This window comes from Lissotriton vulgaris, chromosome 9, assembly GCF_964263255.1.
Source record: "Lissotriton vulgaris chromosome 9, aLisVul1.2, whole genome shotgun sequence".
Taxonomy (NCBI): domain Eukaryota; kingdom Metazoa; phylum Chordata; class Amphibia; order Caudata; family Salamandridae; genus Lissotriton; species Lissotriton vulgaris.
This window is the reverse complement of record NC_141697.1, coordinates 630356840-630374439: the sequence shown is the minus strand read 5'-3', so window position 1 is coordinate 630374439 and position 17600 is coordinate 630356840. Positions and strand designations below refer to the sequence as shown.

Sequence of the window (17600 nt, the reverse complement as noted above, 5' to 3'; positions counted from 1 at the left end):
CTGGGCAGGTGTTAGCTTTTGGAGATATTCCCGCTTAGCGCGAATATCTCCAAAAGTTGGTAATAGGAGATAGCGATGTTAGCGACTGTTTTCAGTCTCTAACATCTTGGCATGCCCACTTTGCATCTCATTAGTGATAAATATCACTGACATGCAAAGTGGGGCCCAAGATGATCGCTATCTCCTACTAGCTGTCGCTAACTGGTGTTAGCGGCAGCTAGATAATAGGGAGATAATTTTATCTCCGCTTTCTTGGCTTTTAAAGCCAAAAAAGCGGAGATAAACCCCCTTGATAATATGCCCCTAGTTTCCTTAAAAATCTACTAAAGGGGCAGGGAAATACAGAGGTAGGTGACCCACAAGTACATTTAACATTACCAGATAACATCATAGTTAGCAATAACCGGAGGGCCGTCAAATGGGCATACATACTGGAGAGAGAGGATCTTCTATCCAGTATTATTGTACTTTGCAAATATATTTGAATCATACTGCCCTCTTAGCTATGAAACTGGGGAATTCATTAAACTACACAAGTTATTTTTTAGTCAACTGCTAGGTATTTTAACCAAAAGACCAAAAAAGGGGATTGGTATAGGAAATGGTAAACCAGTTGGGAAACCCTGGTATAATAAGGAATGCCGTGCTGCTAAAACCGCATTAATTGAGGCAATTAAAAGAAAAAGTCCAGAGGAAATTAGAGACAAAAGGAAATTTCACAATGTAACTTTAACAAAAGCAAAAACCTCTTGGGACGAGGAACTGTGGTCCAGCATGTTACAATCTGCTATACCCAAGGACCAGAGGCATTTCTGGGAATTAGTGGCTAAGGGGAACAAACGCGAGAAAGACTCCAGAGAGGTTTTCTTAGATGAGCCCACGTGGGTCAAACATTTTACAATGTTGTATGCAGCTAAAACCACTGAGGCCACTCCTTTGGAAGATCCGACTATAAATCAGCCAGTGAATCCATTCCCACAGGTAGTCTTTGATTTACACGAAACGGAGCTAGCACTCGCTTCAGTTAAACAAGGAAAGGCACCCGGACTAGATAAAATCCCAGGCGATCTTTATTTGCACAACACGGAAGTGTGGGCGCCATATTTAAACCATTTATTCAATGCTTTTGCGGCTGGTTACCAAATCCCCGACACGTGGTAAGGAGCAGAAATTATCACTATTTTTAAAAAGGGGGATAGGGGCGATCCAGCCAACGATCGCCCCATTAGTCTTTCAGATATAACCCAAAAGATATACGCCAGGCATATATTAAATTGTATAAACACATGGCTAGATGAAAAATTAGTTTTATCAAAATATCAGGCGGGGTTTAGGGACAAAACTGGGACCATAGACCAGGTACTAAGGTTATGCTGCTTGTATTGGAAATATGTCATCATCCGCACGGGTCACTTGTATGTGACCTTTGTGGATTTACGAGCAGCATTTGACCTGATACCACGTGACTTACTTTGGAAATCCTTGGAAAGGCAGGGACTCCCTGCGGAACTCCTAAACTTGGTGATGGGCCTGCATCAGGAGAACTATGCCAAGGTCAGGTGGGGCCCAAATGGGGATCTTACAGACCCAATCCCAATAAAAAGAGGAGTACGCCAAGGATGCGTACTGGCTCCCACATTATTCTCCCTCTTTGTCAATGATATTGCGGCTTATATGGAGAATTGTGATAACGATTCGCCCCGATTGGGTGGGGAACGCGTAGCGTCCCTCCTTTTCGCGGACAACACAATTCTCATCTCACAAACCCCAAGAGGCCTCCAGATTCTACTAGATAGATTCCAGGAATATTGTTCTCTAAAAGGGCTAGAAATCAACGTAAAAAAAAACTAAATACATGGCTCTAAACCCGCACAAAAGTTTAAAAAAAAATCTAATCTTAAATGGTCATAAGCTCGAATATGAACAGAGCTTCACATATTTAGGGGTCTTATTAGACTCCTCAATGGGATGGAGATCCCAGATAGAAAAATCTAAAATATTGTTTAAACAAAATTGTCTTCCTATCTTAAAAAGACACAATAAATGTGTAAACAAGGCAGTAACCCCAGCAATAGAGATCTTTAGGTACAAGGTCCAATCAGCTGCTCTGTATGGAGCTGAATTATGGGGACCTGTTTGCAGGAAAACCTTTGAAACACTGGAGAACAAGTTTGTCAGGGGATTACTAAAAATACCCACCAATACTCCACTGGTCCCACTATTCTTGGATTTAAATATTAAGCACACTGATCACCATGCTATGCTGAGACCATTACTTTTATGGGTCAGATTATGGGCAACTCCTGAATTGACTGACTACAAAAATGGGTTGAAAGAAGTACTGAACCTAGATAGTGGTAGCCAAATATACTGGTTTAAACACGTAAGAGTTTGGTTATCCAAACTTGGTCTAGCCCACTTCTGGAGCGAGCCAGAGTCCTTAATAATGGCCTCTAAGAAAATAGTAAAATTGTCTTTCTGGTCTTATGTGAGTCACGACTCTGCGTATGTTAGAACTCATGGTCCTTTAACTGAAAAATTTCTAATGGTTAAAAATGTGGCTAGTTTTGAATCATTTCTTGATGAGGTTCAGCCGCCATTGGCCAAGACCCTGTACCTCAAATATAGATATGGAATATTGAGAATCAAGGTATTAGAGAAAAATTGGGGGATGACAAACAGTGACTGCTGCACTTTATGTCCTAATAACACAAGGGAAGACACTTTACATATATTGTTTTTTTGCCACAGTTACAGTAAAGTAAGGAAAAAATGGATCGTGCCACTATGTCGTCTCATTGGCACTAGATCCCATAAGGAAGCTGGTAGAATTTTAAAAACGGACACCAGCCAAGTAATTGTGTTTGGAATTAGTAGATTTCTCCTGGCTGTAAATTTCATTAGGTTGAAAATGTCTCTTCCATTTTAATAATAACATCATGCGTATTTGACCAAATTATGGACCATGTTTTTTTGTTTGTTTTAATTTTGGAAATATTTTTAATCTTTAGGCCTTGGCTGTTATAAAGTTCATCTAATGATTTTTTTTAATCTTGTAAGGATGTATTTTTAAATTTTTAAATTATTTATAATTATGTGATAATTGCTATTCATAATCGACTGCCCCATAGTGGTGACGCATAGTATTGATTACTAGTTTTTTGTATAAATGTACTTTTTTATTATTGTATAATTGTATTTCTTTCATGTTGCTTTAGCAACTAAATAAAGATTGAATTGAAAATTGATTAGATGTGTGTATAGATATATGTACGAGCTGGTGAATGTATGTGTGTTGTTGTGGATGTACGCCAGTGCGTGTGTATCCAACAAAGGCATATTTTGCAATACCATTAAATGCCTTACATAATTATCACTCTTTACATCTCTTGCATAAGACAAAGTCACTGAGTAAGCTGTTGGAGAGGAAGAAGAAAACTTCGGAGATGCAAAACCATGATGGGGTGTTTGTTCATGGGCATGATGATCAGAGGTGCAAAACTGGGGGAATGTGAGAAGGGGGACCTGAAGAAAGGTGTGGACAGTTGAAGGCAGGTGGCACAGGAAACCTATAGAAGGAGTTGGTCACAGGACACCTGAGAAGGAAGATGGACGATGAGTACCTAATGCAGAGATGGTCTGGCAATGAGACCTGATGGAAACTGGAGACATAATACAGTAGGAGGTGCAGTAGGTTGTCATCTTATCCACTGAAGTACAATATAAGTTGAAGGAACCTTTCAGTTAACAGTAGCCTTGATGAGGGAGGTCTATATGTAAAGATTGTTGAGAAAGGGTGGGATGGAAGTATTAGACACCCGATGGATCACTGGTGATTATAGGAGGGAGCAAGGCCTAACAAATCGGAGGTGGAAAGGACAATAGACTCCGATTTGGGAGAAAAAGATGGTCTTTCCAGGGGAAAGCATCCAGGTCCACACAGGGGCAAAGTTAGCTGGTGGCCTTAATCAAGGGATATGCTTGCATGTAGTGCTGTTGTATAACACATGCTGTAGGCATGTAAAATGAATGCTACGTGTATGTAACATGGATCTGAAATTTTGTATGACAAAGTAAGAAATACATGGGATCCTCAAATTAAACATGAAAACTCCAAGAATGTTACTTGCTCCAATCAAATTAATCAACTGTTCTTTTGAAGATTTTAATTTGATTCCAGATTTGAAGAACATTTTTTTCCTACCTTTGGTCAGGTTTTACTGAGTTAGCTGGAAGCAATCAAAAATCATTTGCAAATCACAGCAAGCTCAGATTAGATTCCAAAGTTGTTACTCTTTCGCAATCATTGCCTATATAAAAGTTAATAGTAACATATCCTTTGGAGATACTCACAGTTCTAGCCCCTTTGACCATTCGTTCCTTTACTGTACTGACATCAGTATTATTAGCTGCATAAACTATATTTTATAGAGACTGGTGTAGTTCAGTCAGACACAGACATGGTTAATTTTTCTAGTAACATTAAACAGAGATAAACCAGTGCTATTAAACATCCACATCCTCAAACTATCACAATTGAAATGATGACTGTTGTATCACTCCTGTTCCTTTTCCCTTCTCAGAAATGCTACTGAGAATGTATTTCTCTATAATAAGAATCAACGATTGTATACCCTAGCTAATAAAGCAAACCGGAGAAACTATGTGCCCGATTTAAATTGCCACTAAGTTAAATGTACACATAGACAGGCTTTTGTATACTCTTTGGACAAGCATCTAAATTGGTGAGCATCCCTTCTCTCTCCCTGCACCAAGCCATCACAGTGAGAGTGGAGGGTGGAGAGCCAGCTCGGGTCTGACTTTCACTGCAGCTTGCTTTCCCCTGTCAGCGTGAGATTAGAGTTAGATTAGAGTTTGTGGGACAGGACAACCACCCACACTTGCCCTATCCCCCTCGGGTTTTCAGAGGCCTGGTGAACGAGGCAGATCTCCATCAATCTGACCACAGGATGGAAGACTAGGGCTCGACTACTGATCTTTTACTGTTCTCGTGTTAGGAAAGTGAATCACCAGGTTTCTAATATTGTGTTTTACACGATGGCTTCCCATGGAAGTCATACATAACAATATCCTGCAACCTAGCAACTGGGACCTGCTGAAGATGACACACGTGACATGGGCAATTTTGCCACTAAGAGCAGTCTGAAACACATCCTAAAAGGAAAAATAATATTGTGGAACTGATTCACAAGAAATTTGCTGTGGCTTAGTTATGGGGAACTCCTGGCTTACTACAGAAATGTAGCAGTAAGTAAAGACTAATACAAGAGTAAGTGAAACCTACTCACTGCAAACTTTTTCCGATAACCAATAAAGGAAAAATGGAGGGGCATATTATCAAGGCAGGCGAAATGAAATTATCGCCGCTTCTGCAGCTGTTTTCGGCCGCTAGGTGGCGATAATTTCATCGCCCTATTGGCAAACTGTCGCTAACATCAGTTAGCGACAGCTTTTAGGTGATAGCGAGCGGTTTGGGGCCCGCTTTGCATGTCAGCAAAATGTATCGCTAATAACATGCAAAGTGGGTGTACCCAACCAGTTAGCAACTGAAAGCAGTCGCTAACGTCGCTATCACCTATTAGCAAGGCAGGCGTAGCGATAAAAAAAATTGCGCTACGCGAATATCGCTGAACACCAACGCCTGCTCAGACCAGTTCTTAACCTGTATATCCAATGGGAGGTGGATATTCAGGTTAAGACCCTATTGGCGTTAATGCCTGAATATCGCTGGTTTATCGCCGGATATTTTATCGCATTGGAGGTAAACGTTGCTAATAGCACGTTATCTCTGCAAAAAAATCTGGCGATGCTTGGCGATAAAAAAAATGTTGCTAAGGTTCTTTAGCGATAAATATCGGTAGTTGTTGATAATATGCCCTGTAGTTCCTTTGCTGTGCTCATGTTGGCAGTCTTTTCCGATTAGTTAAGGCCACTAAAAAGCAAAAGTGTCAGTGAATAGACATATGAATGCAGAGATCGGGGACTCTTCGAAATTTGGGTAGTGGTAGACAATTCTCTAATTTATATATGAAGTGCTAAATCTGGAGAACAATCCATTGTTAGTATTGTATCCATCATAGGGCTATTATGTAGAGGTGGACATAACTTGCGTAATTGCATGTAACGTAATCATGCAGAATTACCTAAAAATTCTGCAAGAGTATGCTTGAATTATGAGAGAAGATTATTTCTGCATTTAGCACTATTTCTTTGAAGAAAAATGTCCCCTAGAGTCCAAAATGGATGCAAGGATGCATTTTACGCTAAGACATAGCGCTAAATGTAACAGAACACGAATAGTTTACACAGGCATCCACTCACGCTGGCAAAATATACTCTTGGGGTAAGATTTTCCTCCAACTTATTACTGCCATTTAGCACTATATGCATAGTGAAAAATGCAGTCTTGTGTCCAACATGGGTGTGACGTAAAAGACATGTCGACTTTGGAACAAGGGAGCCAGGTTCAAGTCTTGGCGTTGGCTCAACATCCTGTGATTCTGGGCAAATAGGAAGACATGGCTTGGCAGTTCGGGCTGGACTGTTCTCATGAGGCACAGGGTCAAGACTAATTTGCACATGGCCATGTCTAAACTGGGGCGGCGTGGTGAGCAAAATAACGATGGATTAAACCCAGATCTGTGAATGGAGGTGAATGTTTTGCCAATGTGCAACATTCCGTCCATCATCTTGTGTGTTTTGCTGTTCACCCTATGTGGGAGGGGTATACCCAGACATGGGCCCCCTGCTCACTACGCCACTGGAGTCCAGCTATCCTGGCTGAAGACGGCTGATAGCCAGAAACCGGTCCTAGGATGTTTGATTCCGGTCCAGGGAAGACATGGCTTGGCAGTTTGGGCTGGACTGTTCCCCTGAGGCACAAGGTCAAGACTTATTTGCATATGGCCATGTCTGAACTGGGCTGACTTGGTGAGCAAAATAACGATGGATTAAACCCAGATCTGTGGCTGGGGGTGATTGTTTTGCCATTGTGCAACATTCCGTCCATCATCTTGTGTGTTTTGCAGTTCACCCCATGTGGGAAGGGTATGCCCAGACGTGGGTCCCGTGCTCACTAAGCCACTGGAGTCCAACTATCCTGACTGAAGACGGCTAATAGCCAGAAGCCAGTCCTAGGAAGCTTGATTCCGGTCCAGGGAAGACATGGCTTGGCGTTTCGGGCTGGACTGTTCCCATGAGGACAGGGTCAAGACTGATTTTCATATGGCCATGTCTGAACTGGGGTGGCTTGGTGAGCAAAATAACGATGGATTAAACCCAGATCTGTGACTGGGGGTGAATGTGTTGCCATTGTGCAACATTCCATCCATCATCTTGTGTGTTTTGCCAATGTGAAACATTCCGTCCATCATCTTGTGTGTTTTGCTGCTCACCCTATGTAGGAAGGGTATGCCCAGATGTTGGTCCAGTGCTCACTACGCCACTGGAGTCAAGCTATCTTGGCTGATGACGGCTGATAGCCAGAAACCGGTCCTAGGATGCTTGATTCCGGTCCAGGGATGACATGGCTTGGCAGTTCAGGCTGGACTGTTCCCATGAGGCAGAGGGTCAAGACTTATTTGCATATGGCCATGTCTGTACTGGGGTGGCGTGGTGAGCAAAATAACGATGGATTAAACCCAGATCTGTGACTGGGGATGAATATTTTGCCAATGTGAAACATTCTGTCCATCATCTTGTTTGTTTTGCTGTTCGCCCTATGTGGGAAGGGTGTGCCCAGACGTGGGTCCCGTGCTTACTACGCCACTGGAGTCAAGCTATCCTGGCTGATGACGGCTGATAGCCAGAAACCGGTCCTAGGATAATTGATTCCGGTCCAGGGAAAACATGGCTTGGCTGTTCGGGCTGGACTGTTCCCATGAGGCACAGGGTCAAAACTGATTTGCATATGGCCATGTCTGAACTGGGGTGGCGTGGTGAGCAAAATAACGATGGATTAAACCCACATCTGTGACTGGGGGTGAAGGTTTTGCCAATGTGTAAAATTCCGTCCATCATCTTGTGTGTTTTGCAAATAACTTAATCTCCCTGTATTTACAGAAATGAATGTTTTTTTGTTGAATGGAACTGGTGCTCATGTAAAGTGCTCAAATACTTTTGGGTTGTTGCACTATATAAAACTGCAAAAAAAGAGATGCAGCAGAACATGAATAATGATCATGAACAGCCACTCATGCTTGCTAAATGGTTTTTTGCCGTAGGATTTTTCCCATAATTTACTCTTAATTAAACAAGAAGGAGTAGTCACATAATAATCTGCAAATCCGCATAAAAAAGTAATGTGGAATTACCAAAATTACTCTGATTACTACGGCGTAATCAAACTTTTCCCAGGCATACTAATATGAGGGAAAAAACACCCAGTGCAGTAGCTTAAGTAGATGTAGCATTTTCTTCAGAAATCATAAGATATTCCATTACTCCCAAATCTCAATTAGGCATCAGGTGTTCATAGGAAAGTGCAAGCAATACATCAGAGAAGTAGAATGTAATGTTTGTTTGAAGTAGCAGCTTGAAGTAGCAGCTTGTTTCTAAGCTTTTATTATCCATTGGGACCGGCATAGTCTAAAATTACATTGTACCTTCCACTTCCGGGTGTTTCATGAGAATCAGGAATCCATATCTTAAAGTTGTGCTAACGGTTTCTGTTCCACCAAAGAATAGGTTGTGAGTTGTGATCACCAAAGTTTCAGTCTGAAAATAAGTCTTGGGGTTCTTCTCCTCCTAGCAACAGATTAGAAACACCATCATTAGTATTGAAACCAACGTAGTATTGGAGAGAAAATAATTAAAATAGATATTTTTCCATTTTGTGCTCATACAATTTTTATGTTTATACAGCAAAAACACAACTAGAGCAAACAATATATATTTTGACCCTTAAAAGTCTGTTCTGAAAATCTGACATGACATCAGTAGGTGCTGCTACCGAGCTGGAGTGGTGGGGAGGGGCGGGGGGATTGCAGGATGGAACGAAAATTAAAAAAACACTTACCTGGGTCGGCCGGCTGGCGCCTCTTCTCCATCCTCTTCTACCTGTTTCTACCGGCTGCAGGAAGGAGCAGGAAGCCCACGGGCTCCCAGGCTCCCTATAGCCAATCACAATGCTGCAATGCAGCATGGTGATTGGTCTGAATGCCAACCACATCACTCAGACGGATACTGGGAGGCTTTGCATGTTCCTCACCTGGCTGTGTAAAGCAAGCCTGGTGGGGAAGATGCAAAGTGCGCAGGACTGTTTGGCCAGTCCGAGAGGGCCGACCAAGCAGTCATGCTCACTTAGGGAGTGCAAACTACTGCTCTCCCTGCTCTGGCCAGCCCTGGCCCACCCTAAGAACCACTCACTACAACAGGAAAAAGAAAAGGATAATAACAATAGGTTATCATTTTATTTTACCTATTGAAGTCAGTAGGGCGACACTCCTCTGCCTTTGCGGGGGAGCCACCACTGCACACTTAAGGAGTGCAAACTACTCCTCTCCCTGCTCTGGCCAGCCCTGGCCCACCATGAGAGCCACTCACTACAACAGGAAAAATAAAATGATAATAACAATAGGTTATCATTTTATTTTTCCTATTGAAGCAAGTGGGGGACTCTCCTCTGCCTTTGCGGGGGAACCACCACTGCATGACACAATCGGGGGGGAATGAAGCACAGCAATCAAACGTTTCAGAACGTTAGGTAGGTCTCACAAGGGGTAAGAAGGTGCTACACAAATAACAATATAACACAGTAAAATATTCCTGAGAAAAGCCTGAAGTTATACATGCAGCTAAATATTTTATACATTCGGGAAATGTTTTGATGACTAACTCACCCAAAGCCAGGTGAGATACAAATGTGTTAGTGTATCATACATATGTGTAATATATTTTATTGCATAAGGTTGTATGTAAAAATATTGCTAGCAAAATATACTGTCACAGAAATGTGATATAATAAATATAATTTCAAAAATATTGTCCCATCGCGTTTATATATTTAGATTTACTGTTATTGACTTCAGAGAAGTGATCTTTTTGAAGACGAAATTCAAAACATTATTTCTGTCAGGCAACCTTTTAGTTACTCTATTTCAATATTACACCTTGCACAATGCATGTTGTCATTAAATATGCATAAATAGAAGTGTGGATCTCAAGGGGTAAAAGGGTCATGTCAAAGAGTGGCCAAGTTCATGCAATGCAAACATGTTTTTCACCCACACATACACACACACCCACAAGGTTGGTTAGTTGAGGATTTTCATACCCATATAGGAATACACTTGGCGATTTAGTCATTTAAAATGTATTACCAAATTTACAAATATGTCCATAATATTCATATTAAATAAAAGATTATCCCCCAGATGCATCAAGAACCCATTTTGCTATTCCTTAATAGCGAAAAATAATGATTTGCTATTTAGGAATAGCAAAATGCAATGCATGAAGAAATCACTAAAAAAATAGCAATTTCTTAAAATTCCTTAATTGTGACTCGCCAATTGCGAGTCGAAATACAGGAATACCTCCCCATTCATTCCTATGGGCCTCTATGGGAAGACATTCTCAATTTCTGAATCGCAATTAGCGAATCGCAAATTGAGAATGCGATTTCCAGGGTGCAGGTGTGTCCAAAGGACACCCTGTTGCAACCCTGAAATTGATCTGTGCACATATGTTGCACACATACATGCCCTTAGGGCATGTGTGTGCGCAACATGAAACTTTGAAAAATGCACTTTAGTGCATTTTTCAATGTTTTTGCAAATTACCATGAAGTTTAACTTAATGGTAATTTGCGATTCCTATTAGTGAAATCGCAATGTTTTAAACTTTGATGCATTGCATTTAAGGAATCTCAATTTGAGATTCCTTAATTGCAAGTAATCTCAATTTTGCGATTTCTTAATTTGCGATTTTTGCATTTGGGATGATGCATCCCAAATGCAAAAATGCCTGTCGCAAAGGGGCAGATCTTGAGAATCTGCCCCTTTGCGAGTGGATTTTACCTTGATGAATCTATGCCTATATCCTTTAAAATGCAAAGTGTTTTGATCTGTGGGCACAATTTGCTAGAAATACAGGCCTCTCAACAAATATTGGTTTCTGTAGATAGTTATTACCCAGAGGTGGATGTAACTGGATAGGTATAGTTTGGACTACATTTCCATAGATTAAAAATGTTTTGGTTGCTGGGAGCGCGCGGCGGCAAGATGGCCGCGTCTTGAGGAGGCTCTGTAGAGTTGACGGCCGCTTTCATCCGAAGGGTCCGTCCTTCGTCCTTCTTCCTGCCCGCAACTTGCGCTACGTATGTCGGAAACCGCCGGGAATGCTATGGCAAGTTTCCGACAGCTGTTATGCGCTGAACGGTGCGATTTTTTAGACCTTTCGTCTTTCTGCCAGCTTTGCCGGTTCGCAGTGACCACCATTTTGGGTGCTCCTGAAGCGCTGCGCAGTAATGTCACCTCATCGAATAGCGGCAGTGGAGGGCTCCTAATTCAACGTTCCTTCGTTCATACCTGCATATTGAGCTTTCAGCAGTGGTATTCTCATATATTTGTCGGCTGAATATTTATTTGTGCCCCTCAGTAATATTGGTCTTTAGTGCATGAGGTTGTATGACACTTAAACATTTTTACCAAAAAGAAATATATATATATATATATTTTTATTTCTCTCATGTTGCATACAACCCTATTTAATGAATGGCCACACTTCACCTTTTATTAATGAGCATTGATACTCTTGTGCATTGATCTGCCTCATCACTCACCTTGTTCTACGCACCAAACCTTGTTCAATTGCTCCTCTCTATGTAATTTTTTGTACATTTGACTTTGTCATTGCGCTCAACTGTTTCCTAGCCTGCTATCCGCGCTCCGGATTTATCACTTTATTTGTTTATTACGGAAACAGCAACTCCACTTTCTGAGTTTTTTTCCCTTGGCTATCTTGTTGTTCGACTGGCTCATTGCTCTCACAGCTTTTTTTTTTAAGTATCTTGGCTGTTTTTCACTTTGAGTTTTTTGTCATCTTTCTCACTGACCATGGAGTCTACGCAGTCTACTAAGTCCCATTGTGCTTCAGGGTCTACTTCTGGGGGCCGTTAAGACTCTACTAGTAATATTAGCAAACGTCTGAAAAAAGACCCCTCCTCTCCAACTAAGTCTCCTCATCCCATCACTTTGGAGAATATTATGAACGAGCTACATCTCTTTCGTCCATTTATGACAGAGACTACTACTACTTTACAGAGAATTGAGTAAAAATGGTCTGGCTTAGACATTAGATTATCAGATGTCGAACAGAAGGTGAGCGATGCTCAGGAAGTTATTGCTAAAGTTGAGTCCCTCACTAAGGAAGTGCACCAACTTAAAAAGTCTACAGAGGAACACCGCAGTGGAAATGTAAAAAAAATCCCACCAGACACGATTTACACTCATAATCTGGCTGGCGGACCGAACATGGGTTTGGTGGTGTGGTGGCGTGGCGTATCCAGCGCCACACCGCCAAATTCGTAATCAGGCCCATAGTGGGTACCACTAAATATCTTGCTCGCAGTCCAACTCAAGGATCTTCAGACTGCATCCCTTCTGCTAATAGAATCTAAGACTTAGACTATTCCCCTCTGACTGTACCTTCTAAGCTGCTATTTGTCTGTTATTGACTATTCTATGATTTAGAGTGTTCTCCAATGAGGTGGGAATATTTTTTATCGGGAACTGATGCTTCGAATGATTTTGAAATTTAGAATTTTCTTTTATGTTGTCTTTTAAAGAATTTTAAATGAATTGCTGATGCAAGCATTTTTTTAAATTTAAATCTGTTATTTTATTATTATATTAATAATGAAAGACTAAGGGTCTGATTACGACCTTGGTGCAGCGGTGCCAGCGCAATGGCACCTCCTCTGCGCCAAAGCCATGCAAGGACCTATGACTGTATTTTGGGTTGAAAATTTACAATTTGTAAAACGGTCGGTGGTCCTTTAGCCGTTGCCATGGTGGTGCCTTCAAAACAGGCACTGCAATGGCAACGGCCAAAAAGTTCCAGCATGGCATGGGCGGTGACGTCCATGCCATGCTCGAACTGGGGGGATACAGAAAGGGGGGGCACATGTTGTTCCCCCCTGAATGTATCCCCATGGAGTGGGGCCCAGTAGGGCCCCCTTTTTTTTTAACCACCAGCTTTCTCATTACGGGGCTCTGCCATAAAAAGGCTGGCGGTGCAAGAACTCAAGATATGCTGAAAGGAACTGCGCCAGTCCGTGCTCAGCATGATGCATTGTGGCGCTCCTGCACCACCACAAGAGAAAGACTGTTCCCTTGTGCAGCAGGCAGTCCACCACCAATACGACTTTGTGAGTCTTAATTGGCAAAATGGTGGACTGCCATTCATGCACCACTGTCACTCATAATCAGTCCCTTAGATTTAGTATGCTTTTAACTAGAGACTATGCCAAATACCAATGCTAATTTTTCAGTTGTTAACCCCAAATTCTGAAATATCAAGTACTACGTCATTACTAAACTAATAGCCGTCACATCCAACTAGTGGAAGTGAAGCTGCTAATTTCTAAACAATGGGTTCCATATAGATTTAATACAGTGTATGAGCAAGCAGGCAGCCTTGTCTTGTGCCAAGCTGCAATTTAAATAGATGCTGAAAGGAGACCTTTTCTAACAAACTTAGCACATCATGCAGCATAATGGAAGTTTGACAACAGGTTCGAAGACCTCTGTGGACATCCGAGATGATAAACATTCTAGAAAGGTGTTGATACACTGAGCTTCAAGAATTTGTTCACTAAATTAACATGCCTTCATATCTATATAACTTCCTTTGATTCCCATATTCGTTTCCACCTGATGATCCATATACTAGTTTGCCCACTTATTTCTTTTTACTAATTTAAACACCGAAAATCATCACGGTCTTTGAGGCAGGTGCAGTTCAAGCTCGAGTATGGCAGTCTCAAAAACCTACTATTATTTAACTGAGCCGCACTGGTCTCTAAATAATACATTGAACAAGCATTTTGATCTAGCTCATGAAAAGGAGTCACAAACATGCACAATGCCACGATCACCAAACTGTTTTCTACCTCCTTGCAAACACATAATAGTCAACATTCAGCGTAATATTTTCACACACAATCCATAATTAAATTGCCAATTTGTCCTTAAATTAGTACTGAAATTGTATTAGTGTGACATTATGATTAAAGTCTGCATGAGTTCTGACTGCACCTAAGCCCGAATAGCAAGATCATGGTAAAATAAGACTACAATAGTAGTGTCAGGGGTCATGCGTTATGACATTATAAAGTTTTAAAAAATAACACTACATATATATACAAAATGTCCAAGAGGAGGTGGATCTTGTTCGGATCACATTGCTTCACACAGAGTTTCCAAAGTGTGTATCCAATTCCAAGAAATAGTTATTCATTAAATTAATTTTTCCTGAAGTTTAAGATTCTAAAGTGTGCATTTAATGTGTTATTTTGTGTGATTTAGTTTAATATTCTTCTTTTTCCAGTTAAAGTAGAGCTTTGAAATGACTCCTATGTTGATCCTATTTCCAATCACAACATTAACTGAAATATTACAAGCTGAAAATCTTTTAAATGACAGTAGTACTTATGACAATACTTTAAGGAGTGGCCTCCTTAGGCGTTTGCTCGAAAGTAGATTTTTTTAAGAGACCCAGGGGCACATTTATCAAATTTTTATGCAGCACAACACAGCAAGCCACCTTGCTGCACAAAGTGGAAAGGGCAGGAATGTGCTGTATTTAACATCATGCAGTGCATTTCTGTCCTTTCCATGTGCTGGCACACTCTTGGCTGCCTAGTGCAGATGCATGCACCCTGTACCTTCCTGCACAAAAACAATCCTCAGAAGCATTTCTATGTGTGCTTCAGAATAAGGAGAAATTAAGATAATTCTTCTTGTTATGCCTCATGTGGTGAGGCGTAGCATTGTGACACATTCCCAGGTCTTCCGCTAATGGTAAATCTGGGAATGTGCAAAAATCCATGGGTGGATGAATGGGAACACCCATGGAAGGCCTCCCTTTGCATTGCACTACTCTGAATTTATCAAGCTATACAGGGCCACACAAGGTAAATTTGACTTTGTTGTTGCATCGTCCTTGTGCCCCCTTCAGTGTCACAAGGGCAGCATAAAAACAATGATAAATATGCCCCCCAGTTCCCCAGGATTAGATGGTCATTAAGCATAGGTAGTGCAGTCATCTACATGAAGCAAGCTGTATTGACTCTGCATGAGGCACATAAACTTGTCACTATGCAGAGTGTATGATGCTCTTCATGCACCTATGGGGCTATACTTGCAAATCAACTCTAGTGGCAGGTTCTCCGAGGAAAATAATTCACCAACTTAGAAGTTAGCACTTCTTCCACAAATTGAAGGCCCTTCTGTTACTACTCAGTTCCCAATCAGGCCCCAATTACAAACTTCAGGGAACCTGTTGTTTTTTCCAAAGCCCCTTCTGCCACTCTAGGCAACCTGTACAGTTCCTTCTTTACACTACAGAGTGCCAAGAAGCTTCAGCTTCTGTGTGCCATGGCATCACATAGACAGTAGTTCTCTGAGAATGATGAGTCACTGGGCACATGTTTAAAAAATGTCAGGCAAAGTTTTTATTACGTGAGCAAAATCTGCATATAATGCTTGTTTTTGGCTTTACATACACGCAATGTTATTTTCCCTAATTTCCAGGTTTTGCGTACTGTTGACATGCTTTTGAGACTCCTTCAAGCAAGAGATGTGTAACAAGGGAACTGAAACTGATGTGGAAAGTGGCTATGAGAAATGTTCTGTTCAAACCATTCTCCCTAAAGTATTCTGATTCTTGCACATGAAGTATGCATTAACTCATGTTTTTCACTCAGACTACTAGTGACAAGAAATGTGTGCATTGTTCAATGAGCAAATGTTTTGATTTTGCCAACCACTACTTTCAAAAGAAGATCTACTGGACTATATACACCAAGTAGAGAAACTGATGGTGGAATTACCTCAGCAAATGGACAGAAATTAATTCTACTGATGGACTCTAGTGGAGGAGCATTCACCAATAGAGGATTTAGCACTTTCTCCAGAACTTTGCATCAACCTTGCCTCTCTTATGAATCCTTTACTTGCTATTAGAAATCAGTTTCCTGGGGTCGTTGCCCCACATATTCTTCATTTAGAATAGATTAGAAGCTTTGAGGATGACTTCTGTACCGGGATGGTTTTTGAACCTTGAAATGCAACATCCATTTAGAAAAACCTAATCTTCACCATAGGCAGGTACCACAGAAGAAAAAATGATTACCCTGCCTGGATGACTATGCTGAAATGACCTGGCTACAACAAAGAACTAAAAGGGCCATATGTATCATCATCCAGATTTGCGATTCTGAAATAGCGATCTATTTAGAAATCGCTATTTCAGAATCACAAATTGGGATGCATGTAGAAAATCGCAATTTTTTTGCGAATCCTTAGTATTCCTTAATTGCGATTAGCAAATTGCAAATCACAATTGAGGAATAATTTCCCATCCATTTCTATAGCCCAGGAGGCACATAGGAATGAATGTGAAGTTATTCTCAATTAGCGATTCGCAATTTGAAAATCGCAAATTGAGAATAATTTCAAGGGTGCAGGGGTGTCCAAAGGACACCCTGTTGCACCCCTGAAATAAGCATGGGTGCACATGTGGCACCCATACATGCCCTAAGGGCATGTATGTGCATCACATGGCACTTTGAAAAAAGCAAACATTTGCATTTTTCAAAGAATTCGTAAATTACCACCAACTTGAAGTTGGTGGTAATTTGCGATTCCTTAAGGACAATTTGCATTTTTTTTTGGCTTCATACATTGCATTTAAGCAATCACAAAATTTGCGATTCCTTAAATGCAATTGCAAAATAAGGAATCGCAAATTTTGCAATTCCTTGTTTTGCACCAGCTTTTCTTTGATACATTCCATTTAGCAAATTCTCATTCGCAACCGGCGAAATGCTGCGAATTTCGACGTTTGCGAATGCGAATTTGATTGATACATATGGCCCTAAGACTCCAATTTAGAGTTTTGGTGGTCAGGCCTTCTGCCAGGGAAATGGAGAATTTTACTGCTTTGCCCTGGCAGCGGTCCAAACAGGCAAATTTAAAAATGTCGGTCAGACTGGAAGCCATTTCTAACATTTACAGTGTATTAACGTTTTCGCAATATGCAAAGATTTGCAAATATTGCATGAAAATGATTTCTGATAATTAGAAATTTTAATGATGCATGGTGTACTAAATGATGAACTAATGATGTTGTTCCTGGACCAAATAGCCTAGGTCATTTAGTAATATAAATAATGCTATGAATAGTTACAGCACATTTGTGATCATACACCATTTCTTTAAAATGGATGCAGCTTCAGGGGTTTCAAGTGTTCTACTCAACTTTCTTTCTGCTCATCAAATGATTGACATAAATGTAAGAGCTATATATAACAATGTTAGAAGGTGTATACTGTGAATAAAGCTTCAATCATGTGC

The 17600-nt window shown here is 40.9% G+C and overlaps 1 protein-coding gene across 1 annotated transcript in view; it reads right to left on the bottom strand.

The window, feature by feature from the left end:
- The window catches only part of LOC147691994 (cytochrome P450 2F2-like), a 196839-nt gene that overhangs the window by 77047 nt on the left and 102192 nt on the right, over nt 1–17600 (bottom strand). The window contains exon 3 of the mRNA XM_086938284.1: nt 8625–8766. Within this exon, the coding sequence (XP_086794410.1) occupies nt 8625–8766 (142 nt within the window). The remainder of the gene's footprint in view (nt 1–8624; nt 8767–17600) is intronic.